We start from the raw sequence: 25,174 nt of genomic DNA, 5'->3' as shown, positions 1-25,174 counted from the left end.
CAGATAAGCGAAGATGATAGTATGCCACATGATGTGCAAAAAAATCAGTCCCTACTTTTGCAAAACCCAGGATTGCACAGGGATCTTTAAATCTTTGAGCAATTTCAGCACGTGAAGATGCTGCTATGAATAAACACAGATGAGATGAGATATTTACAACACGGAACGCTGAATTCAGTGATTGGTAGAATGTATGAATGGGGATCATTACAAATCAGAGGGTTTATTGCCAGAAACATGTAACAAGTTGCACAATGTTATGCTACGTTTACACATAACGACGACAAGTCACGAATGCCACGAAGTGCACATTCTTGGCCGCTGATCAAGAATGTGATGATTCGGGGCAGAGGCGTCAGGTGTCCTCAGGAACTGCTGCAACCTGTTACCACACGTTACGATTACTGGCACGTGTTGCTGGAGAATTATCAGGAACCATTACGCACGGTCAAGAATAGTGTTCCGCGTTGTTGCGCGCTATTGCGCGTAACAGCGCATCGTTAAGTTCTGTCACGTTGTGAATTGTCTCCACACACACACACACCCATATTCATCCATCCGAATTCAGATCGCTCCAGTTTTTCAGAAGAACTTTGTGACTGCATGCGTAGTTGGGCTCTGTGCCATGGAGTAGCGCAGAGAGGAAGAGGAGAACAGCGCCAGATGTGTGGCTTAATGCGGCTCTGCTCTCGTGCATTTTCCCAAACATCAGGCACATGCAGCAGGTGGAACACCTGCAGGAGCGCGCAGAAGAGCACTGAAATTAGACTTTTAGCCAACTTGGTGTCAGCAGTCAAACTGAACGCGGTGCAGCAGGGTTTAATTGTGTGCGCGCTTCTTCCTCCGCTGTACTGGAGGAGGTGCAGAGATGTCTGGCTGCACGTTGAGTCTCCTCTCGCTCCTCTAGTTGCTCAGACTCGTTCTCCCGCTCATCAGTTACAACAGCAGGTGGAACACCTGCAGGAGCGTCCTGAGGAGCTTCAGCAGGAACTGTGGAACGACATTTGGAGCCGAGTTTAATTGTGCGCACGTGACAGAAAACTGATTCGTCGTGGCGCGCAGTGAAATGTGACGCCGCGTTACAAGTCGTGTCAAAACTTGACAGTTTCCGTGTCACTTCGTAATAACGCGTGACAGTTTGGGCTCCAAGAACCATCGCAGGAACCACTACGAACGTTGTCACGTTCTGTTAAGGATCAATACTCATCAAGACGGATCATTACGCTCAGTTGTGACCTCCACGACTTGAGACGAAATGAGGGTGGTGTGTGACATTCGTGGAAGATTTTTTGACAGGCAAAAACATGCTCCACGTATATCAAGAATATCACGCACCAACACGCCCTATTAAGAAACCTATTCAGATGCGTTAAGTCACATTAAGAATGTCAGGAATGTGTCACGAGTGACAGAAAAATGACATTCATAACGCGTCTTGCTTATGTGTAAACGCACCTTAAATTAATCCAAAACCCTCTGGCAGTAAACCACATGTTAACGTTCAAAACATGACACTCAGCTCTGCCGAAACCCGGGATCGAACCAGGGACCTTTAGATCTTCAGTCTAACGCTCTCCCAACTGAGCTATTTCGACATTATTTATCTGAATAATATCTACTTCTTTAAACGATATTTTGAAACAGTCAGTGCCACATATTCGGTGTTTTTAGACGATGTTGTATGGAGGAGTCACTTAAACTCGTTCGTCTGTTTCTTTTTGGTTTTTCATACATTTTGAGTCAGCTGACAGAGAGCGCCCCGTGACGTCATGACGTCGCGGGGAAGGCAGCGTCATCTTTTCTGAGTTCAGAGCGGCACACAGCGGCCTTTCTTTGCTGCTTTCACTGTTCTTTAACCTTTCTCTTTCTTCTGTCGCTCGCTCTTTCTTCAGCTATGAATAAAGAGTTGTCGGTCCTCTCTGCCTGCCTGCTGCTGGTCGCTGCTCTGGGCTCTGCCTCTGCGACGGACGGTTTAGTAAACGAGGAGGTGAAGCGGACGGTGGACCTGAGCACGCATCTGGCTAAAATCACTGCGGAGATCACTCTGTCTAACCACGGACACGCCGCCGTGCACAGTTTCACGTTGGCCGTGGAGCCTGACTTGGCTCCGCATCTCGCTTACATCGGAGCCTCGGTGAGCTATCAAAGCCTCTCATAGCTTTAGCATGCTGGCTAACTCACACTTGTCTCAAAGCTTTTTGAGATGTACAAACTTCTGCAGCTGCCAAATCCCGTTTCAGTTTTTCTTAAATTGCCTCCAGTAACCATAATCGGCTCATGGCGTATTATAACGTAGTATTTTAAATAGCGTTATGTCATTATTTAGCTAGCTGTGCTGCGGTCAAGCTGCTACAGTTAGCCCACGTTAGCCTGCAGTTTCAGTGTTCATACGACTGCCAGGTCTTCGTGAACAGAATTTTTAGTTGGCGTTGGACTTATGTTTTTCTGAATAGGTCCCTGTTTGTTTTATGAACCATGTAAGCTATAGGTTGCGTTAACTTCCGCAGCGCTGCACGCTCTGGCAGCGGCTGAATGACACGTATGCGGGGCGGCCACTTCACTTCCGTCTGTGGCCGCGCAGCACGGTTGCCAGATAACGCGTAAGAAACAAGCACTGTCGTCTGTCAATGGAAAAGGGTTCATTGCATGTTTTCCTTTGTAGTGAAGCCACCAATTCAAGACTTGAACACTACAACCCCTGGTAAAAATGATGAGCATGCTCGCTCCACGTCGAGCATGTTCTCCAAGCGTTGTTACTTTGTAGCTTACTTGATTGAATTTATTTCATAAAAATGTATAAAATTCAAATATATGGTGCACATTAAAATTCTTGGATAACACAACACCTATTTCCATTGTGGTCTACAAATAAATACAAGACAGATATGACTGGAGCTGCAGCAATTAATTATTCATTGATTGTTCATTTAAACACCAAATATTTTGATAATTAATTAATCAGTTAATTTTTTAAATATCCACGTTCTGATTTTGGCTTCTTGAATGCCTATATTAATTTAGTCTACAATATTAGCCCTATCCCTTACTTGTTTCTTTACTCCTCTCCGACAATAAATTGAATATTTAAAATGAAATGTGTCAGAGGGTTGATTTATGCTCAGCGCTTTTGACATGTAATTGTACAAGTGAGTATACATATGTCTGCAGCTGTGTTTCTGACTATGCGTGACTTCTGTGTGACTTCATTATGAAGTCATTCATGGTTGTCAATCAGTGATTTGCTGATCAGTATATGCCTGAATCATTCATCTAGGCTTGTTGGTTGTTAGGAAACACTTAAAGGTGGTTTTCAGAATGTTTTCCTTCAGATTTGACCTTTGACAAAATTACTGCAAAATGTCATTGCCTCTAGATACCTGCCCAAGTCCAGGTTTTCGCTAGGATTTTTTTTTTTTGACAGCAGCAGGGTGAAACTACTGAAAGTCAGGCCCTGGAATTTGGGGGCCTGACTGGCCCCTGCCAGAGGCCACACTCTGAGGTTTTTGGCTATTTGAAAAGCCAATTTGATGACCTAGAGGGGAATAATTAATGCCTGATTTTTAACCTACTGCACATAGTTAATGCCATATAGCAAGACCTTAACATAAAATATGTTCAGAGACAACACACAACCATGAATAACACTATTCAGAAATAACAAAAGGAAAACATGTACAAAATATGTACATAAACAACATGAATGTGGAATGAGAAGTTTTTAAAAAAATGTACAGCCTTTTTTTTTTTGCATTCCAAAACAATCTGGGAAGCGAAATAATTTTAATAACTGGAAATTGTATAATTACGCATGCAGCAGCGTTAATCAATCAAACTTTGTTTATGCAAGACTTTAACCAAATTTCATCATGCCTTTTGTCAGTGGTGGGGGGAGCAACCACTCAACCCCCCATCCTGACTCACCAATGAACTGGTGTCTGAAGGTCCAAGTGCTGCAGCAAAACCCACATAGAACTAACTCTGTGATCACTGGACAAAGGATTATAAAAAACAAAAACCAAAGCTTGTGAGTTCATGCATCTATATTATAATATCCAATAGTGGCCTCTGTGTGCGTGTGTATGGCTTCCATCACACAAAAACTGGGGAGAGCTGACATTTGCTGTTTGGCATGCTTATGTATTTTGGGTTAAGGATGAACACTGTGAAAAACGAAAGTTGATAGGACAAATATTTTTGGAGAAATTAGCAATTTTAGCTAACCAATAAACAATGGATGCTGTGCTGCGATGCATCATGGAAGTTCAGGATTTTGAGGATTTAAATGTTGTTGTGGTTTATGTTAGTTTAACAGTGTTGTTAGTGTTATTGATTTATTGTATTTTTGTAGCTCAATTGGTTTAGTCAGTTTAAATAAGTCTCATGTTGTTGTTACCATGAATGTCTTAAATTTCATGTTGGTACTATGAGTGAAATGTTAGGTGTTTTAATGTCTTCAGCCACTGTCTTTGTCAAATTAAAACCACCTCCTTACAGCAGCTGTGTGTGCGGGTCGCTAACTACTTTCTGGACTCGTGCCATTATGGCAGGGGGCGGTAAGTCATCTTTTTATTAAAAGCGCGAGTGTAGTGAGTGATTTTAAGTTCAATCTAAGCACTTAATATAATTGTAAATATGTTAAAAAATATATGAATGACCCAAGAAAGTGAAAATACTTATTTCCATTGTGGTCCATTAGGGCTGAAACGATTAGTCGAGTAACTCAAATAATTCGATTACAAAAAATGCTCGAGGCAAATTCTGTGCCTCGAAGCTCTGTTTAACGTTGTAGTTCTTATGCCAGGCCTGTATGTGGCGCTGTAACATCCCCAGAAAAAAAAACAGAAGAAGACTAGAGCATGTGCATAAGCTGTGTAAGAGCTAATCAGTATTGCACCAAAAGCTACAGCTTTCCAATGTGACACACAGAGTAAAATAAAGCCTTTTAAGAGAAAGAGGGTCGATGCTCATCATCTGAAATAGACTGACTGCAGTTCACTTTAAGTACGCTGTGCGCATTTAAAGCGATCTGCAGTCAGTTGTTTAAACGGCACTCGTGACACAAGAAAGAAAATACTTAATTCCATTGTGATCTAATTAAAAATCAAATAACATTAGAAGTAATAATAATTTTCAAAATAGCAGAATGCTAAAATACCATCTGCCATATGAGCATTGTGTTCTTTATCATTTCCAGTTGTTTAATTAAGATCCTATTGTCTTATGTAGAATTTGTACATGTTCAATAAAGACCCTCTATCAATAAATCATAAACAATATTTACATTTTAATGGCATCTGCAAGAGGGTGTGTGTGTGTGTGTGTGTGTGTGTGTGTGTGTGTGTGTGTGTGTGTGTGTGTGTGTGTGTGTGTGTGTGTGTGTGTTTTTACATGAGCTTGTACAAATCAAAGAATATTTGTAGATCACCTTCTTTGCATTTGCAGGTCTTAAGACAAATTCAATCCATAGCACATTAGCTTTGCGCAAGCATTAGCATGCATGCTAACACCCACTGTATGTCTTTATAAGGCGTTATTAGGTTACAAAAACAGCATTTTCAGTTTGAGAAGTGTTTATTTCTCACTAGCTTTTTCGATAATATATGACAGAGGTTATATTTATTCACAAACGAAACAGTTTCTACCTAGCTAGCAACCTGTGACGTCACCACGCTAACATCTGCTAAATGGTTTGTAAGTCCTTCCAGAGGTGTTATCAGGTTAGAAAACAGCATTTTCATATTTAGAAGTGTTTATTTCTCCATAGTTTTTACATAATATATGAGAAACATGTATATGAACACACAAAATGAAGTGGTTTTGAAGAGACCAGCAACTGACGTCACGGTGTAGTGCTGCTCTGACTATTATCCGCGTCACTCGAACACATTATGGATCAGATTGAAACAGAATGTGACTTTATAATCTCTTACAATACATCAAGGTTAACCACCATTGAACTTGTCGAAGGTCTGTGTCCCAATAATTTTTCCCGTGAATTTCCAGAGTCCGGCAGTAATAGGACTGGTCTTATGCTGAGCACAGACAGATGTAATATTGTCCCTTCCTTCTTTGCCATCATGCAGATAAACTGCCAGAGGAAGCGCGTGTGCGCATGTGAGTTTTTGAGATTGCTGTGACCTGACCCACTTCTGGTGCTGCAAATTTGAAAAACAAATTTCATCAACAACAGACAACAGTGTCTGTCTTCGTTTCCAATTGTCTGCTGTTTGGATCAACAAAATGTTTTTGTGAAACATTGCCCAGGTCTGCCACGCAAGAGAGCTGCATTCACCTCTGCATGCCTTTGACCAGTGTCCTTTGATTCTACTCATCAGTTGCCTCCCTGTACAGGCTGTCCTCCCAAAAATGTGAAGGCAGCATTTCAGATTTATCCACTCTGGGACCCATTTTCAAAAAGCAGCAGATATGCCTAAAGCGGTCTCTATGTGGACGGGGCCCCAGTTTTGTTGTTGACTGCTTGAGCTTTTCCTTCAAAATCTTGATATATCCTTCTTTCTTCATAATTCCTTCCACCTCGAGGAGATTCCCAGTTCCAGGCGCACTGAAGCTAACCCACAGTATAATACTACGACCGTCATGTTTCACTGTGGGGGATGGTGTTGTTTGGGATATACGCCACTCCTTTCTTTCTGCAAATACAAATACATACAAATAGAGATCTAGTTTAGTTTCTTCTCACCAGTCGACATGCTTCCAGGATGCATGTTTTGTTTCTGTATGCTAAGTACTTGGCCCCACAAATCTTAGAAACATGGTGTCTAACCAGATCCTTACTCTGGATGGCATTACCCTGACCTCTGGTAACACTGTGAGAACTCTTGGAGTCATTTTTGTTCAGGATATGTCATTCAAAGCGTATATTAAACAAATATGTAGGACTGCTTTTTTGCATTTACGCAATATCTCTAAAATTAGAAAGGTCTTGTCTCAGAGTGATGCTGAAAAACTAATTCATGCATTTATTTCCTCTAGGCTGGACTATTGTAATTCATTATCAGGTTGTCCTAAAAGTTCCCTAAAAAGCCTTCAGTTAATTCAAAATGCTGCAGCTAGAGTACTAACGGGGACTAGAAGGAGAGAGTATATCTCACCCATATTGGCCTCTCTTCATTGGCTTCCTGTTAATTCTAGAATATAATTTAAAATTCTTCTTCTTACTTATAAGGTTTTGAATAATCAGGTCCCATCTTATCTTAGGGACCTCGTAGTACCATATCACCCCAATAGAGCGCTTCGTTCTCAGACTGCAGGCTTACTTGTAGTTCCTAGGTTTGTAAGAGTAGAATGAGAGGCAGAGCCTTCAGCTTTCAGGCTCCTCTCCTGTGGAACCAGCTCCCAATTCAGATCAGGGAGACAGACACCCTCTCTACTTTTAAGATTAGGCTTAAAACTTTCCTTTTTGCTAAAGCTTATAGTTAGGGCTGGATCGGGTGACCCTGAACCATCCCTTAGTTATGCTGCTATAGACATAGACTGCTGGGAGGTTCCCATGATGCACTGTTTCTTTCTCTTTTTGCACTGTATGCACCACTCTGCATTTAATCATTAGTGATCGATCTCTGCTCCCCTCCACAGCATGTCTTTTTCCTGGTTCTCTCCCTCAGCCCCAACCAGTCCCAGCAGAAGACTGCCCCTCCCTGAGCCTGGTTCTGCTGGAGGTTTCTTCCTGTTAAAAGGGAGTTTTTCCTTCCCACTGTAGCCAAGTGCTTGCTCACAGGGGGTCGTTTTGACCATTGGGGTTTTACATAATTATTGTATGGCCTTGCCTTACAATATAAAGCGCCTTGGGGCAACTGTTTGTTGTGATTTGGTGCTATATAAAAAAAATTGATTGATTGATAAGTAAAATAATATAAGCATCCAAAATAAACTAGGATGTCCAGAAATGCTGTGTTGAAAATTCTTTGCTTTGTTAAAAAAGCAGCTGGGAAAATTTAGAAGAAAATGTTAAATTCCGTAGAGGTGCTAGCAGTTTTGTCCTCAAGTGTGTAATGCATGTGAGTAACTATAGCAGAGTGGAGGGTATCATTTCGTGAGCTGGTTCACAAATCATTGAATCTCTAATGTGCTGTTTTTTTATGTTATTGTAAAGTGTGTAACCTCAAGCAATCCTGTTTCCACAGGTCAAAGGTGATGAAGAGGAAGATGGCACTCTTGAACTCCAGCAGAAAAAGATTCCTGGACAAAGGTCAGTGTTGTAGAAACATCCAATCTGAAACACATTTAAACTATATTGAAATGTTCTCTTTTTTTTTTTTTGATAGGGTGATTCTTCATTAGGATTGGGTATCGAGAACCGGTTCTTTTAGAGTATCATTAAGAAATTATTTGATCCACTGATATCAATAGCCTTTTTGCTTAACGATTCCCTTATCGGTCCTTCAGAACAGCTGTTGTTTTTGAAGACGTTTGTTGAGAAAATGATTGTTCTTCTACGTTGATTACAGACCCTGCAGCGGCTCTGTAATCAACCGTTTCTACAGCGCGACACCACTTTGAAGTGTGAACCAATGAAGCAATGCTTCGCTCCACTAGCTTGTTGGTTCTTTGATTCGCTGCTCTTCAGAAACGGCAAGTCCGCTTCTTGACTCCTCTCAAAGCCATTAAAATATTGTTCGTCCCTTTTGTCTGGATTAAAGTCACTAACTGGGACTCCTGTCTTGTTGCAGTCAAGAAGCCGTTCCCTTGGCACAGCTCCAAACGCTGCGTCGCTCTCTGCTGAGACAGAGTCCGGTCGGAATTAATAACTTCAAAACGAATTGCTGATTTAAATAAAATGACACCTCTTACAAACAACGTAATACAGGCAAGAAACTACAATCGACTAAAACTTTTTTTTCCTCCCAAAATGAGACGTCCTGCATTCTTTATGAATTACATCCTGACGTGAAGCACAGCCGGCTGCAAGAGCTCAGCTCAGTTGTATTGAAAGACATTCATGCCAATAATGTCTGAAAGGAAATGCTTTTGACAATAACTCCAGATATTGTTTATTTCTATTTATGTCCAGAGATCAAGGATCCACCATGTAAAGTTTATAATGTCCAGGTTTTAAGGATTCAGTGACCAATTTCATATTTATTTACTTTAAGACTCAATAAAATGTTGTTCAGTTTCAATTCAATTTCAATTTAATCGGCTTATAAAGCCGTCTCAAGGCGCCTCACATAGAAAAGTTCAACATAAATAACGAAAATAAATAAATAAAATAAAAAAAATTTAAATACATAATTAAAAACAGAAGTAAAAGAATAAAACAGATAAAAAATAAAAACTATTCATAAGAGAATAAAAATAGGCTTTAAGTCTTGACTTAAAAATGTCCACAGACTCCGACTGCCTCATGGTCACAGGAAGACCATTCCACAGAGCGGGTGCATGATAAGAAAAAGCTCTTTGACCCGCTGACATAGAAAACCTAGTACACAAAAAATTCACGAGGTATCCATAAGGAATCTGATCCTTAAGCGGAATCGATAATGGTATCTATCGATAAAATCTTATCAATACCCATCCCTATTCTTCATCAAATTGATTAACATTAGTTGATGGGATATTCAGGGATGACATTTTTCCGCGAATTTGACAGTCCCGGGGGTTGATTTTGTGAAACGTTCAAATCCGTTGAGTAAATTGGGGGGGGGGGGGGTAAGAATGCAAAAAAAAAAAAAAATTAATGCCAGGCGTACCTTTGTTTAATAAAATTGTCGTCTATTCAGAACACTGAGTGGTCTTTGTTTGTTATCGCCAACGCAGCAAGTTCGATCAGTCCGTCAGTCAGCCGAACGCGGAAGTAACGCTGTGCTGATCAGTGACCAGTATGAAGTAGGTGCACAATGAGCATGTAGTGTAAGGGAGGTAACTATGTAGTCTTTCAACTTCCAATATTCGGTAGTTTTCCCTCCAACAAATCATAAAAACCGAGACGGTATCGAAGCGCAGTCGAAGCTATTACTTACGCACGTTTTCATTGGTTATTACAAAGCTTATGACCAATCAGCGCAAAGGTTATATATGCGTTTCCCCCCCCTTTCCTTTCTCCCACCCTTACATGTATGTTTGTTGACAAGTGTGCCATGCTGAAAGTGGAGAATGCTGACAATCAAGTAAGTCTAGTTATGAAAAAATATTTTGGTCACAAAAATACACATGTACAATAGATGGTCTTAGTAAGGGTTTACAGTTTGAATTATAGATATGAACACCTGGCATTTATAGTAGTTTTTTAATATCATTTTAGTGCAATTTACATGTTTTAAAACAGCAAAAATGCTGGACTCGCCGGGGCCTGCGGCCCCCTGGACCCTGGCTTATTTTCCTCTGAAAATCGAATTTGCCAATCTCATCCCTGGATATTGTCTTTTTACTGTGAAAAGCTGCTTTCCATGAAGAAAATTCAGCATCATCTTAAAGAACTACAGCATTGAAGGCTGACATGAGACATTCTGTGTCAAGTTGATTACTGGGCTGGCTGGTTTATGCTTTACTTATGTGTGTATGTAAATGGAGAGGCTGTTACTGCCCACATTAGGTAGTACTGCAGTTTCTGATGGCATCAAACATGTTGACAGTCGAAAGCACGGTCTGTGCAGCCATTGAATACTTTATGGTAGTAATGTTTCCAATTCTGAAGTATCCTTAAATCCCCCTTCCAAATCTACTCTAAATATATGCACCTGATTGACATCCTGAAATATGATAGAACATCTTTTTATGATGGGATTGGGGGGGCGGTATCCAGGTCAGGATATCTTACCCCCAACCGAATCACAAGTGGGGAGGTCAAATAATGCATGAGCAAGGAAGAAATTACAGATGTGAATTGAGAGAATTTACAGAAAAGAAGGGTCAGACAAGTAGATATGTGTTCAGGACGGGAATAAGTTTTCTGTCAAATGGCTTCAGTAATATCAATGTTGTTTCCACTGTGTCAGCCATGTATAAATCTAGGTAGGATGAAATGTGTGATAATACTGCAGCAGACTTGCAATGCAGAGGATGGGGGGGGGGGGGGGGGTGTATCCTAAGACAACTTCCCAGACACCGGATTACCTCCAAAATTCAGTGGAGTCTTCCATGCCCTAATATCTATCTGTGGTGTACATTTGGTGAGAATTCATGAAGTAATTTTGACATAATCATTCAAAGCATATATAAAGTGAAATCTTGATCCAGAATACAGATTCGAATTCCAGATCCGTCGGTTCTTCTTTACTGCCGGACACAGTCCTGGATGTCGCAGGCATTCAACGGTGAATGCAAAAAGGCTTTAAACTGTCAACTTCAGTTTAAACTGATTGAAATCATCATAATCAATATGCTGTCTGTTATTTTGAGCTGTTGTGTTATAACCAAGATCCCACAATGCAGCAGGCAAGTCGAGATGTGCAAATCACTTTATGCTAGCCTAGTTTCTTCGTATACTTTAATTCTTCTAGGGAGTTTTTCCTCTCCACTGTTGCCAGTGTGCTTGCTCAGGGGCAGCGTTGTATAAAGTACCGGAAAATCACACTTAAGTAAAAGTACAGATACCCATTAAAAAATGACTTTGGTTGAAGTTCAAGTCCCTGATTGAAATGCTACTCAAGTAAAAGTCTTAAAGTATCTAGTATTTATTGTACTTAAGTATGACAAGTATTGTACAACTAAATGTACTCAAAAGTTAAAGTTTATCTAGGCTTGTAAAGGACTGGTAGTATTAGTCAGAATACTGAAAATTGTGCACATCACACAAAAACAAGGTTTCAAAACCTAAACGAGAGTAGGCTACTCACTAGGTGTTCACAGGAAACAGTTATTTATTTCTATATGTATTTATTATTTTCATTGTTACATGATTTTATCTTTTCTGTTGTTTTGTTTCATTAGGTTATTTTTGTCTCTCTCTAAAATTGTATTGTAACATTATTAGTCTATTATTGACTATTATTGTCTATTATGTAGACTGTTATTGTTGTTGCTATAATATATGAATAAAAATAAATTAAAAAAATTACAATTTGACTCTTTACGACAACGAACGCTGAGCCATTAATTATACAGAAAACAAATGCACACAATCATGCTGAGATGCGAACAGCTTAATGCTAACTTTGGCATTGAAAATGCCATAGACATACTAACGCATTAGCATCGGTCCCGTTTTTAAGTTATAAAATACATTTATCAACTGTTTCAGAAGACCATAGCAGGTCGGTTTAACATGAAAATATTAAATATTACTCACAGACATATGCTCTTCAGGGTTTTAGCGGGAAAAATTAGAATAAAGCGAAATAAAACAATCCACGAATCGTAGATCAAAGCACTGCTTTGACTTGCGAATCGCTACTTCGATTGGTTCAAGGGTCAAAGCAAAGCCGCGCTGCAGAAAAGTTGATTACAGACCTGCAGCAGGTCTGTAATCAGTGTATAGAAATGATCATTTTCCTGACAAACATCCCCCCAAGTGCGCAACTGCAAAAAAGCCTACCGGACATGCCTCATGACAAATCGGCCTGACTTCGTTGCAGTCACTAGTAATCAGTGGTGTCTCTGGGTGAAAATGCGACCTTTTTCGTGTGTGTGTAACAGCATGGCGCATAGAAAATGTATCGGAGTAGAAGTATGCAATTAAGGTCGGAAATGTAGTGAAGTAAAAGTGAAAGTAAGCTGAATTAAAAAAAACTCAAATTACAAAGTCTCCCAAAACATACTTAAGTATAGAATAGAATTTATCATTGTACATGACACCAGGAAAAAAATACTGTGCATGACAATGAAATTAAAAACAATCTCTTAAAAGGACATTTAAAATAAATAACTAGAATAATAAATAACCCTAAAAATGCTACATAAAACCTAGTTAAAACACTCAATCACAATCATAAAATGGCAGGACCAGCAGCATTCAGTGCACAAATAGCTCTTCCCACAAAGCTATTTTTAAGTCTGTTTGTTCTGGCCTTATGCCCTGTATCGTCTGCCTGATGGCAATAATTCAAACAAATAGTGTCCAGGATGGGAGGGGTCTCTGATTATAGTCCTTGCCTTCCTGAGACAACAGCTTGTATACAGTTCCTCTAATGAAGGCAAGAGACAACCAGTGATCTTCTGGGCTGTGGTGACAACCCTAGTAGTAGTGAAGTATTTTTACTTTGTTGCTATACAACACTGCTCAGGGGGTGGGTAAGGTTATAGCTTGGCTTTGTGAAGTGCCTTGGGGCGACTGTCTTGTGATTTGCCAGTATAAATAAATTGAGTTCAATTATTTTAATTCCGGTTGTAATGGTGGTACTTGGAAAGCCAAATATTTTCTAAGGTGGTACTTGTTGTAAAAAGATTGAGAACCACTGACTTAGTATATTTCATTGCTCCATGAGTGAGCTTTGGTGTATTTAGGGAAAACCATGGTGAGCAAGCTAGCTCCTTGCAATGCAGGTGATTAAGGATCTAGCAAGCAGGATTTCACTGTTTAGTTAGTTCTTGTGAAAGTGTCATTCTGGACCTGCTAAGATTATAATTTCAAAATCTTTATCCATGATTTTGTGTGGTTGTTTTTTGTGTCTGATTTGCAGTGGGGAGTTTTATGATGTGCAGCTGATGTCCAGTCTGGCAGTGGGCTCTCAGCTCAAAGTGAAGGTGGAGATGGTACTAAGCCATGTCCTGAAGCCCTTCCCCACCCACATCACCCAAGCTGAACGCCAGCTTGTGGTCTTTCAGGGGAACCACTATCTGTACTCCCCGTATCCTACCCACAGTCAGACCACACGTGTCCGCCTGGCCTCTAAGACGGTGGAAAGCTATTCCAAGCTGGGCAACCCTAGTAAGAATGATGAGGTCATTGAGTATGGACCCTTCCGTGACGTGGCCCCTTTCAGTGAGGTACAACTCTGACCATATTTGCTGAGCTTCAGATGAAACTGCAAAAAGACACTAAATCCTTCTGTGTTGTGTATATTCCAACTTGTTTAGGATACAATGAAGATCCATTATGAAAACAACTCACCCTTCCTCACCATTAGTAGCATCACCCGCACCATCGAGGTTTCTCACTGGGGTAATATTGCTGTGGAAGAGACCATCGATCTGAGGCACACGGGAGCCATACTGAAAGGGCCTTTTTCACGTTATGATTACCAGCGACAGTCAGACAGTGGCATCTCTTCTGTAAAATCCTTTAAGGTGTGTATATATTAACTGTTGTATGACCAGTTGATGCCACGTTTGGATGATGAAGACCGTGATTGTTCTCTTCTCAACAGACGATCCTTCCTGCCTCAGCCCAGGACGTCTACTACAGGGATGAGATTGGAAACATCTCCACCTCTCATCTGCAAGTTCTAGATGATTCTGTTGAGGTTGAGGTCAGGCCTCGATTCCCCTTGTTTGGTGGCTGGAAGACTCATTACATTATTGGCTACAATTTGCCTAGTTATGAGTACCTCTATACCTTAGGTGAGTTTAATAATAATTATTATTATTGTAAATGGAGTTTTTATTGTCATTGTACGTATTTCATACATACAATGAAATTTATCCTCTGCATTTAACCCATTCTAACCACACTTAGTTACAGTCCAACCACTGGGAGCAGTGGGCAGCCACAGCCTGGTGCTCCAGATGTAGAGACTCTGCCTTGGTCAGGGGCAGAGAAATGAGCCGACCATAAATAAGCATGCTTTTGATTGTGGGAGTAAACTGAAGCACCCAGCGGAAACCCACACAGGCATGGGGAGAACATGCAAACTCCACACAGAAAGGGTGGGAGGTGATCTCACTGTGAGGCATCAGTGGTAACCACTAAGCCACAGTGCCACCAGTACCCTAATATTGATTTAAACTTGCCTATTAAGAAAGACAAAAAGTTTGGAAATATTTGTCTTTCTAGTGATGCACAGATGTTGCTGAGATTTTTTGTTTTTGAAGTTTTAAATTATTGGTGCACAGATTGACTGAATCCACGTTGGCAGAGTAGAGGGAACAAAAATAATGGCAACACATTTTTTAATGCTTTTTATGATTAGTAAAGCATATTTACAACATGAAAGATATGTGCATACACTGACCATGACCCTTACAACTTTTGACACAGCAGAAGTGTAATTGCAAGACCTTGTGATTCTGAGTCACTGAAGAAAATTTAATTATGCATCAACTCGGCCGCTAGGGAGATAAAATCAACAGAATAATCTCCCGCACTTACAAGCTACTGGATCCACCAAAGATCATGTTCAAGCTTTTGACATTGACAAAATACACGTCAGCACTGTGTTTCCTTTAAATGGGATTTCAGGGAAGCTGTCTTTTCTAGATTCTTACTGTAATTTTTCACTGTCCAGTTTGAAATTTGCCCATGCATACAAATAAGTGAATACAACAATGGAGGCAAGTCGGGACACTTTTGCAAACATGCACATACTCATCGCTTGGGGAACAGGGCTCCTAATAGAGAAAGTATAGATAACGCAGTGTTATGTTTTTGGTCTTTGTATGTTCCGTTGTCAGCGTCTGAAGATGCATAAATGCCTTAAGTTGTGCCCTGTTGTTTTCCATTGATCTTTTGTTGCAGTTTTACTTTTACTACGTTAAACTGTAAAAACAAAAAAGTGTGTGTGCGTGGGGTGGCAGCGATTTCAGGCAGAATTGTGCTCAAAGGCTGCCTCAGAAAAGAGGATATTTGCTGTTGTGATAGTCTGGTTTGAATCGATTCCGCTCATTGAGCCACGCCCTTCTAAATTACAGTTTGCCATGGAAGTGTGGCTAGTGTGTGTGTGTGTGTGTGTGTGTTTAACATCCAGGTGACCAGTATGCCCTGAAGATGAGAATTGTTGACCATGTTTATGATGACCAAGTCATTGACTCCCTCACTGTGAAAATCATCCTGCCAGAGGGGGCCAGGTCAGTGTCTCCAAATCTGTGTCAGCCATGATGATGTTGATGTTGACTTCTTCCAACTTCTTATCTTTCCCCATCAGAAGCATCCATGTTGATACACCGTACAAAATTGATCGCATGCCAAACCAGCTGCATTACACCTACTTGGATACATTTGGGCGGCCGGTGCTTGTTGCTACCAAGAATAACCTGGTGGAGCAGCACATTCAGGATGTTGTGGTGAGACGAAGTCCACAGCAGGATAATTTGTGGAGCTATACTTTGTGAATTAAACCCTTTCAGACTCATATGACTCGCTACACAGTTGTGTTCATTTACGTCAGCTATGGGAAGCTATTCACAGTCGAATTATCAGTGCTAACTCTATATTTTATGTTCATCAGGTTCATTATACCTTCAATAAGATCCTAATGCTGCAGGAGCCACTGTTGGTTGTGGGAGCTTTCTACATCCTTTTCTTCACAGTCATAATTTATGTGCGCCTGGACTTTGCCATCACAAAGGTATGCCGGTGCTTGTGCTTCTGTTGAAAAAGGTTCTGCTTCCTTTGACAGATGTTCTGATTGTTTGTGTGTTCCTGTTGAATCACTCTGTTTACCTTTTGTAAATCAGGATCCTGCTGCTGAGGTGCGTATGAAAGTAGCCTCCATCACTGAGCAGGTGCTGACTTTGGTGAACAAGCGTCTGGGTCTGTACCGACACATGGACGAGGTGGTCAACCGCTACAAGCAGTCCCGTGACACCGGAGCGCTCAACAGTGGACGAAAGACCCTGGAGGCTGACCACCGTGCGCTCACTAATGAAATTAACTCACTGCAGACCCGCCTCAAAGCTGAAGGCTCTGACCTTGCTGATAAGGTGAGTTGTTTTCAAGAACCAGACCTCAAATATTTAGAAGATGCCAATTTTTCTCAAGTATCTGTCATAGCAAGTCAAAACTTGGTAATTTTCACTGTTTGTCCTTGTGTTGGGCCAAAGCTGAGCTGCAGCTCCTGAAATTTTCAGGAAGTACTCTGTCAAGACTACAACCCCTGGGAAAAAGTATGGAATCACCGGCCTCGGAGGATGTTCATTCAGTTGTTTAATTTTGTAGAAAAAAGCAGATCACAGACATGACACACAACTAAAGTCATTTCAAATGGCAACTTTCTGGCTTTAAGAAACACTATAAGAAATCAGGAAAAGAAATTGTGGCAGTCAGTAATGGTTACTTTTTTAGACCAAGCAGAGGGAAAAAAAATATGGAATCACTCAATTCTGAGGAAAAAATTATGGACTCATGAAAAACAAAAGAACACTCCAACAGAATCACTAGTATTTTGTTGCACCACCTCTGGTTTTTATAACAGCTTGCAGTCTCTGAGGCATGGACTTAATGAGTGACAAACAGTAGTCTTCATCAATCTGGCTCCAACTTTCTCTGATTGCTGTTGCCAGATCAGCTTTGCAGGTTGGAGCCTTGTCATGAACCATTTTCTTCACCTTCCACCAAAGATTTTCAATTGGATTAAGATCCGGACTATTTGCAGGCCATGACATTGACCCTGTGTGTCTTTTTGCAAGGAATGTTTTCACAGTTTTTGCTGTATGGCAAGATGCATTATCATCTTGAAAAATGATTTCATCATCCCAAAACATCCTTTCAATTGATGGGATAAGAAAAGTGTCCAAAATATCAATGTAAACTTGTGCATTTATTGATGATGCAATGACAGGCATCTCCCCAGTGCCTTTACCTGACATGCAGCCCCATATCATCAATGACTGTGGAAATTTACATGTTCTCTTCAGGCAGTCATCTTTATAAATCTCATTAGAAAGGCACTAAACAAAGGTTCCAGCATCATCACCTTGCCCAATGCAGATTCGAGATTCATCACTGAATATGACTTTCATCCAGTCATCCACAGTCCACGATTGCTTTTCCTTAGCCCATTGTAACCTTGTTTTTTTCTGTTTAGGTGTTAATGATGGCTTTCGTTTAGCTTTTCTGTATGTAAATCCCATTTCCTTTAGGCGGTTTCTTACAGTTCGGTCACAGACGTTGACTCCAGTTTCCTCCCATTCGTTCCTCATTTGTTTTGTTGTGCATTTTAAGTTTAAGTTTTCTGTCTTGATGCTTTGATGTCTTCCTTGGTCTACCAGTATGTTTGCCTTTAACAGCCTTCCCATGTTGTTTGTATTTGGTCCAGAGTTTAGACACAGCTGACTGAACAGCCAACATCTTTTGCAACACTGCGTGATGATTTACCCTCTTTTAAGAGTTTGATAATCCTCTCCTTTGTTTAAATTGACATCTCTCGTGTTGGAGCCATGATTCATGTCAGTCCACTTGGTGCAACAGCTCTCCAAGGTGTGATCACTCCTTTTTAGATGCAGACTAACGAGCAGATCTGATTTGATGCAGGTGTTAGTTTTGGGATGAAAATTTACAGGGTGATTCCATAATTTATTCCTCAGAATTGAGTGAGTCCATATTTTTTTTTTTTTTTTTTAACCTCTGCTTGGTCTAAAAAAGTAACCGTTACTGACTGCCACAATTTTTTTTTTCCTGATTTCTTATAGTGTTTCTTAAAGCCAGAAAGTTGCCATTTGAAATGACTTTAGTTTTGTGCCATGTTTGTGATCTGCTTTTTTTCTACAAAATTAAACAACCGAATGAACATCCTCCGAGGCCGGTGATGCCATAATTATTGCCAGGGGTTGTAGACGTGACAGCAGAGAGCCCCAAGCTTCTGTGGCCACTTCTGATTTTTTATTTTTTTTCCCCTCTCCCATTTGTCCTGCTTAGGGATGGGTATCGGGAACCGGTTCTTTTCGGGTATCATTAAGAAATTATTAGATCCACCGACATCGATAGCCTTTTTGCTTAACGATTCCCTTATCGCTCCTTCAGAGCGGCTGTTGTCTTGAGGGTGTTTGTCGGGGAAAATGATAATTTCTCTTCATTGATTACAGACCCTGCAGTGAGTCTGATCAACAGTTTCTGCAGCGCAGCTTTGCTTTGAACCAATGAAGCAGTGCTTCGATCTGCTGCTTCATTGGTTCATTGCTTCGCTCCTCTTCAGAAACGGCAACTCTGCTTCTTATCCCCTCTCAAAGCCATTAAAATATGTCAGTTGTGAGTCACTTTTGTGCAGATTAAAGTCACTAACTGGGACTCCTGTTTTGTTGCAAGAAAGAAACAAGAATCGTCCTCCGTTCTATTGCTCTAAATGCTGCGCCGCTCTCTGCTGAGTAGAGTCTACTCAGAATTTATAACTTCAAAGCAAATCGCCGTTTAAATCAAATGACACCTTTTTCCAAATGTTTTAATACAAATAATAAACTGCAATTGATCAAAATGTTTTTTTCCTCTCCCAAAATGAGACGTCCTGCGCTGATGTGCAGCAGTCCAGGCTCCAGCAGCCAGCTCAGCTCAGATGTTTGAGGGACAATCATGCCATTAATGTCTGAAAGGAAATGCTTTTGACAAAAACTACAGATTTTGTTTTTCTATTTATGTCCAGAGATCAAGGATCCAGTGACCAATTTCAGATTTATTTACTTTAAGACTCAATAAAATGTTGTTGACATAGAAAACCTGTAAAGCCTACTTTTAGTACACAGAAAATTCACAGGAGGTATCGATAAGGGAATCGATAATGGTATCGATAAAATCTTATCAATACCCATCCCTAATCCTGCTGTAGGTGTTTATCGGAATATATAAAGCTATTGCAAATACAGCCTGTTTGCAATGATAAATATTGCTGAATTGTTCTGTTATTCATGCACTCCTGCAGTTGACAAAAGTTTTAATAAAATTCTGTGTTCAACAGCATTTCTGCAAGGATCAGCTGAAAAGTTCTGCCTCTTACATGATTATTTCAATAACAAGCAAGTTATTCACATGAATTACATACCTCCTTAAAGTTTGGAATGTTCTCTCACAGGTGGAGTCATGACTCTTCCACGTAGTCAGTTTCCCATTTCACACACTTAAACCAACAGTGGACAAGTTTTTGCATCCTGTCAGTAAAGAAATTTGCTGTCTTCTCTTGCCACCAGCATTGCACAGCTGCTTGCACCTCTGCATCTTTAGTGCAACGTGTTCTTTCAGCTTGGAAAAATGAAAAATCTGAGGGCGTGAGATCCGGAGTGTACAGCGAATGTGCCCCAGCGCATTTTGTGTTTGTTGGCGCATGTGTGCAAACATGGTCATGCATCATCTTTTCCGGAACTAACCTATTTGAAGCATGTGGGCAGCTGTTGCTGTGTTCCAAAAATTCTCTGAGGACTTTGCCATCACACCTGCACACGATGTTGTGCATCTGTGACTGTTACAGGCCTGGTCATGCAGACTCATTGTGGGTGGATTTTTGCCCTTCAGACTCCTTGCCCACCTTCTGACTGTACTGACATCCACACAGATGTCATCATAGACAACACCTATTCGTTGATGATTGTCCACAGGTGCTCAGTTCTCCACCATGAGGAATTAACAATACATTGCTAAAGGCACATCCATATATGTCGCCATGTTTTACCATCTACTGTGTGCAAATGTTACATCGAAGGCAATTCTGCACCTACCTGAAATTGCAGGCCAAAAACCATGCGGTGTAGTGATAGTCAATAAGTCAACTTTTCAGCTGACCCTCCTATGTTACACTTTGATATTTGAGATGACCACTGTGGATTGTCCCTGGTGTTCCATTGGCCACTAAAATGTTTGTATCCTGACACCTCAGATGAGTGTGATAAACGTTTCACTGCAGATTTTACTGCCTTTAACATGTGACTGATGAAGAATAGCAAGTCTGCTTTCTTCTGTTCTGTGTACATTTATGCACGTGGCAACTGTCACTTTGTTGTGATTTCACATGAAGGCAGTAATTACAGTTGTGGTCAAATGTTGACATACCCTGGCAGAATTTTTAATTGTTTGCCCATTTTTAAGAGAATATGAATGACAACGCAAACTTTTTTCACTCATGGTTAGTGGTTGGGTGAAGCTATTTATTGTCAAACAACTGTTTCCTCTTTTTAAATCAAAATAAGAGAACTACCCAAATGAACCTGATCCAAAGTTTACATACAGTGAGGAAAATAAGTATTTGAACACCCTGCGATTTTGCAAGTTGTCCCACTTAGAAATCATGGAGGGGTCTGAAATTTTCATCTTAGGTGCATGTCCACTGAGAGAGACATAATCTAAAAAAAAAAAAATCCGGAGATCACAATGTATGATTTTTATATATATATATATATATATATATATATATATATATATATATATAATTTATTTGTATGTTACTGCTGCAAATAAGTATTTGAACACCTGTGAAAATCAGTGTTAATATTTGGTACAGTAGCCTTTGTTTGCAATTAGAGGTCAGATGTTTCCTGTAGTTTTTCACCAGGTTTTCACACATTGCAGCAGGGATTTTGGCCCATTCCTCCATACAGATCTTCTCTAGATGTTTCAGGTTTGGAGTTTCAGCTCCCTCCAAAGATTTTCTTTTGAGTTCAGGTCTGGAGACTGGCCAGGCCACTCCAGGACCTTGAAATGCTTCTTACGGAGCCCCTCCTTAGTTGCCCTGGCTGTGTGTTTGGGGTCATTGTCATGCTGGAAGACCCAGCCATGACCCATCTTCAATGCTCTTACTGAGGGAAGGAGGTTGTTTGCCAAAATCTCGTAATACCTGACCCCATCCATCCTCCCTTCAATACAGTGCAGTCGTCCTGTCCCCTTTGCAGAAGAGCACCCCCAGGGTATGATGTTTCCACCCCATGCTTCACTGTTGGGATGGTTTTCTTGGGGTTGTTCTCATCCTCTAAACATGGTAAGTGGAGTTGATTCCAAAAAGCTCTATTCTGGTCTCATCTGACCACATGACCTTCTCCCATGCCTCCTCTGGATCATCCAGATGGTCACTGGTGAACTTCAAACAGGCTTGGACATGTGCTGGCTTGAGCAGGGGGGGCCTTGCTTCCCTGCAGGATTTTAAACCATGACAGCATCGTGTGTTACTAATGTAATCTTTCTGACTGTGGTCCCAGCTCTCTTTAGATCACTGACCAGGTCCTCCTGTGTAGTTCTGAGCTTTCTCAGAATCATCCTTACCCCACAAAGTGAGATCTTGCATGGAATCCCAGACCGAGGGAGATTGACAGTCATCTTGTTTCTTCCACTTTCTAATAAATAATCATAACAGTTGTTGTCTTCTACCAAGTTGCTTGCCTGTTGTCCTGTAGTCCATCCCAGCCTTGTGCAGGTCTACAGTTTTGTCCCTGGTGTCCTTAGACAGCTCTTTGGTCTTGGCTATGGTGGACAGTTTGGAGTGTGATTGATTGTGTGAACAGGTGTCTTTTATACAGGTAACAAGTTCAAACAGGTGCAATTAATACAGGTAAAGAGTGCAGAATAAGAGGGCTTCTTAACAGGTCTGTGTGAGCCAGAATTCTTGCTGGTTGGCAGGTGTTCAAATACTTATTTGCAGCAGTAACATACAAATAAATTATTTTTAAAAATCATACATTGTCATTTCTGGATTTATATATATATATATGTCTCTCACAGTGGACATGCACCTAAGATGAAAATTTTAGATTAGATGATTTCTAAGTGGGACAACTTGCAAAAATCGCAGGGTGTTCATATACTTATTTTCCTCACTGTACCTCTGTTCTTAATACTGTGTGTAGCCCCATTTAACATCAATGACAGCTTGGAGTCTTTTGTGGTAGTTGTGGACGAGGCTTTCTGATGGTAAAGCTGCCACTGAATATGTCTTGGACTTTATTTACATTAATTACGAAGAAATACAAACAGGTCTTCTTTCAGGTCTTTTTTTTTCTTCTTCTTTTTAAGAAAATCCTTCTCTATACCACTTCATCATGAAGATGGATAATTGGTGATACAAAATGCAAAGCTTGCACTGTGCATAATTTCTCCAGTCATAGCCACGTAAGCCTATAACTTCTTCTGGGTTGTCTTGGTGGCTTTCCTCACGCTTCTACTTCTTGCGCAGTCACTCAGTTTTTGAGAACTGTCTACTCCTGCAGATTTACCATAAAGTGCCATACTGTTTGTATTTCTTTGTAATTAATGTAAATAAAGTCCGAAACATATTCAGTGGCAGCTTTACCATCAGAGAGCCTTGTCCACAACGATCACAAAACACTCCAAGCTGTCATTGATGTTAAAGGGGCAATACACAGTATTAACAACAGGAGTATGTAAACTTTGGATCAGGTTCATTTGGGTAGTTCTCTTGTCATTTTGATTCAAAAAGAGGAAACAGTTGTTTGACAATAAATGGCTTCACCCAACCACTAACTCTGAGTGGGGGCAAAAAAAGTTTGTGTTGTCATTCATACTGTCTTAAAAATGAGCTAAAATTCTGCCAGGGTATGTAAACTTTTGAGCACAAATGTAAGTGTCATGCAAATACAGTCTGGACTGGATCTGACTGCGCTGTTGTACAATTTTGTACATGTAAAGCTGCAGCTGCTGATGGTGAATTGTTGTACTGTGCTCCTTGTCCTCAGGTGGGGGAGGTGCAGAAATTGGACAGCCAGGTGAAAGAGCTGGTGTGTCGCTCGTGCCAGGAGGCAGAGCGCCTAGTGGCGGGAAAAGTGAAGAAGGAAGCTTATATCGAGAGTGAGAAAAGTCTGAGCAGCAAGAGACAGGAGCTCGTTGGCCGCATTGACAATCTGCTGGACGCTCTCTGAGCACCTGATGCGCACGTGGCACTGCTGCACAGACATACAGCTGTTTGTATGGAACAGCGTTAGAAGAAATGTGACACATGCCACACATACGTACACACACACACACACACACACACGGTCCTTAAGTCATACGTGGACACTAAATGTGGCCTCTTGTGGTGGTGATGGGTTTATCCAGACACTTGTGCCTTGTCACCTTGCGGTAAACATGAGGTCACTGTGTGCTCAGCTCCACAGCGATGACACACCACAGTTTCATTTTTGTTGTTGATGTTCAGATGCACTTGATTATCATCACTTGTTCAAATGATGCATCACTTTCATGTTTTATAGCTCTGTTTTGTTTTTTGTTTTTTTGTTTTTTTTTCTTCTTCATGGTTTCACCCTTCATAACCCTTAAGGACATGTTTTCAAATGACTGATGCATCAACAGGCCGACTGTGATTCTGTCTCGTCTTCATTCATGTATTCTTAGACTGAATCGTCACTAGCTGTCGGCCTCTATGGGGATTGGATAGTGTTTCTGCATCTTGTCGTCTTTTGCACCGACATTGTTTTTAACAGTTTACCCCTGAATGACTTTTTATATTTGAACATACCTGAGGCTCTGATTCTTTAATTTCAAAGCCATTGGATGTTTTGTGTTCATTTTTTTTTTCCCCACATTTTTTTTTTTTTTGCTGTTTTGTAAGTTTTTGTGAATGAGAATCAGTTAAGTCATGACATTAGGTTGTATGTGTGGGGGACAAATCTGGACACGTGTGAGGTGAGCAATGAAACTGGGCTATGAAGTTTGAAATAAACGTTTTGAGGAACAGTCATATCAGTCAGAATTGTTATTCGGGATTCACTGCGGCTGTATAAAGATAGTTTGTAGAGTTTTAATTTGTGATGGGAACCAGTTTCCCATTTTTCAGTTGATGTGAATCAAATGCTTCAGACGTTATCAATGCTGCCATGTTTTTTTTTTCCTGATGGTTCTGCTGCAAAAGCTCGTCTTGACGCTAGATGTGATGTCATGAAGCCAGACTCTGCATCTAACTACAAAGAAAAGGGTTACATTGATGCTGAAACCCTGTCCATCTACATTTTCTGCACAAAATTGATCAGGAATCGATAAAGAATCTGAATGGTCTAAACTGATAGTTGCATCAGTACCAATACAATTTCAATTCCCATCCCTTGTCTTAATCAGTGGGTTTATTTATAATTAGGAATGTAGTAACCTTCCTTAATCAAAGGAGGGAGCCAAAATGCACAAATTGTGCTGTTATTTTTTTCTGACATTGCTGTTTGCGGTCATTTTAGAAATCAACTAATATAAATATGATTTATATGCATAAATGAAAAGTTATCTAAAAAGGTTGAAAATAAAGACTTCAGCCCCCACTACAGAGAAAAATTCCAGCTCGTTGCGTTTCTGTAGCAGTGTGACCACACCAATCGGCCTCTGTTCACCACGAAGCAGAGCAGCTGACCTGCCTCCACCCGCATTCGGGACAAACATGGGCGAGGTCAGTATGAAGTCATGACTTTCCGTATGAGGTCATCCTTGCAG

The 25,174-nt window shown here is 40.6% G+C and overlaps 1 protein-coding gene and 1 non-coding gene across 2 annotated transcripts; one reads left to right on the top strand and one right to left on the bottom strand.

Moving 5' to 3' along the window:
- Positions 1-1,522: 1,522 nt before the first annotated feature.
- Positions 1,523-1,595, bottom strand: trnaf-gaa. Its single transcript has one exon. It is a non-coding gene; the product is annotated as a tRNA-Phe (tRNA).
- Positions 1,596-1,757: 162 nt separating this feature from the next.
- Positions 1,758-24,230, top strand: rpn1 (ribophorin I). Its single transcript, XM_034167198.1, has 10 exons — positions 1,758-2,134; positions 8,145-8,209; positions 13,578-13,884; positions 13,975-14,184; positions 14,265-14,457; positions 15,801-15,900; positions 15,978-16,116; positions 16,281-16,400; positions 16,510-16,755; positions 23,434-24,230. Exons 1-10 carry the CDS (start codon positions 1,895-1,897, stop codon positions 23,614-23,616), a joined length of 1,803 nt encoding a protein of 600 aa, XP_034023089.1. The 5' UTR covers positions 1,758-1,894; the 3' UTR covers positions 23,617-24,230.
- Positions 24,231-25,174: the final 944 nt, after the last annotated feature.

The sequence above is a fragment of the Thalassophryne amazonica genome, chromosome 3 (genome assembly GCF_902500255.1).
Source record: "Thalassophryne amazonica chromosome 3, fThaAma1.1, whole genome shotgun sequence".
NCBI lineage: Eukaryota > Metazoa > Chordata > Actinopteri > Batrachoidiformes > Batrachoididae > Thalassophryne > Thalassophryne amazonica.
The sequence above is the reverse complement of the archived record's forward strand: the minus strand, read 5'-3'. Positions and strand labels throughout refer to the sequence as shown.

What these genes read in the sequence shown, in the direction of transcription:
- rpn1 (XM_034167198.1), top strand. Translation starts at nt 1,895, where the DNA reads ATGAATAAAGAGTTGTCGGTCCTCTCTGCCTGCCTGCTGCTGGTCGCT. An exon ending in AAAAAGATTCCTGGACAAAG is followed by an intron (nt 8,210 to 13,577) that starts GTCAGTGTTGTA and finishes TCTGATTTGCAG; the next exon opens with TGGGGAGTTTTATGATGTGC. An exon ending in ATCCTGCCAGAGGGGGCCAG is followed by an intron (nt 15,901 to 15,977) that starts GTCAGTGTCTCC and finishes TTTCCCCATCAG; the next exon opens with AAGCATCCATGTTGATACAC.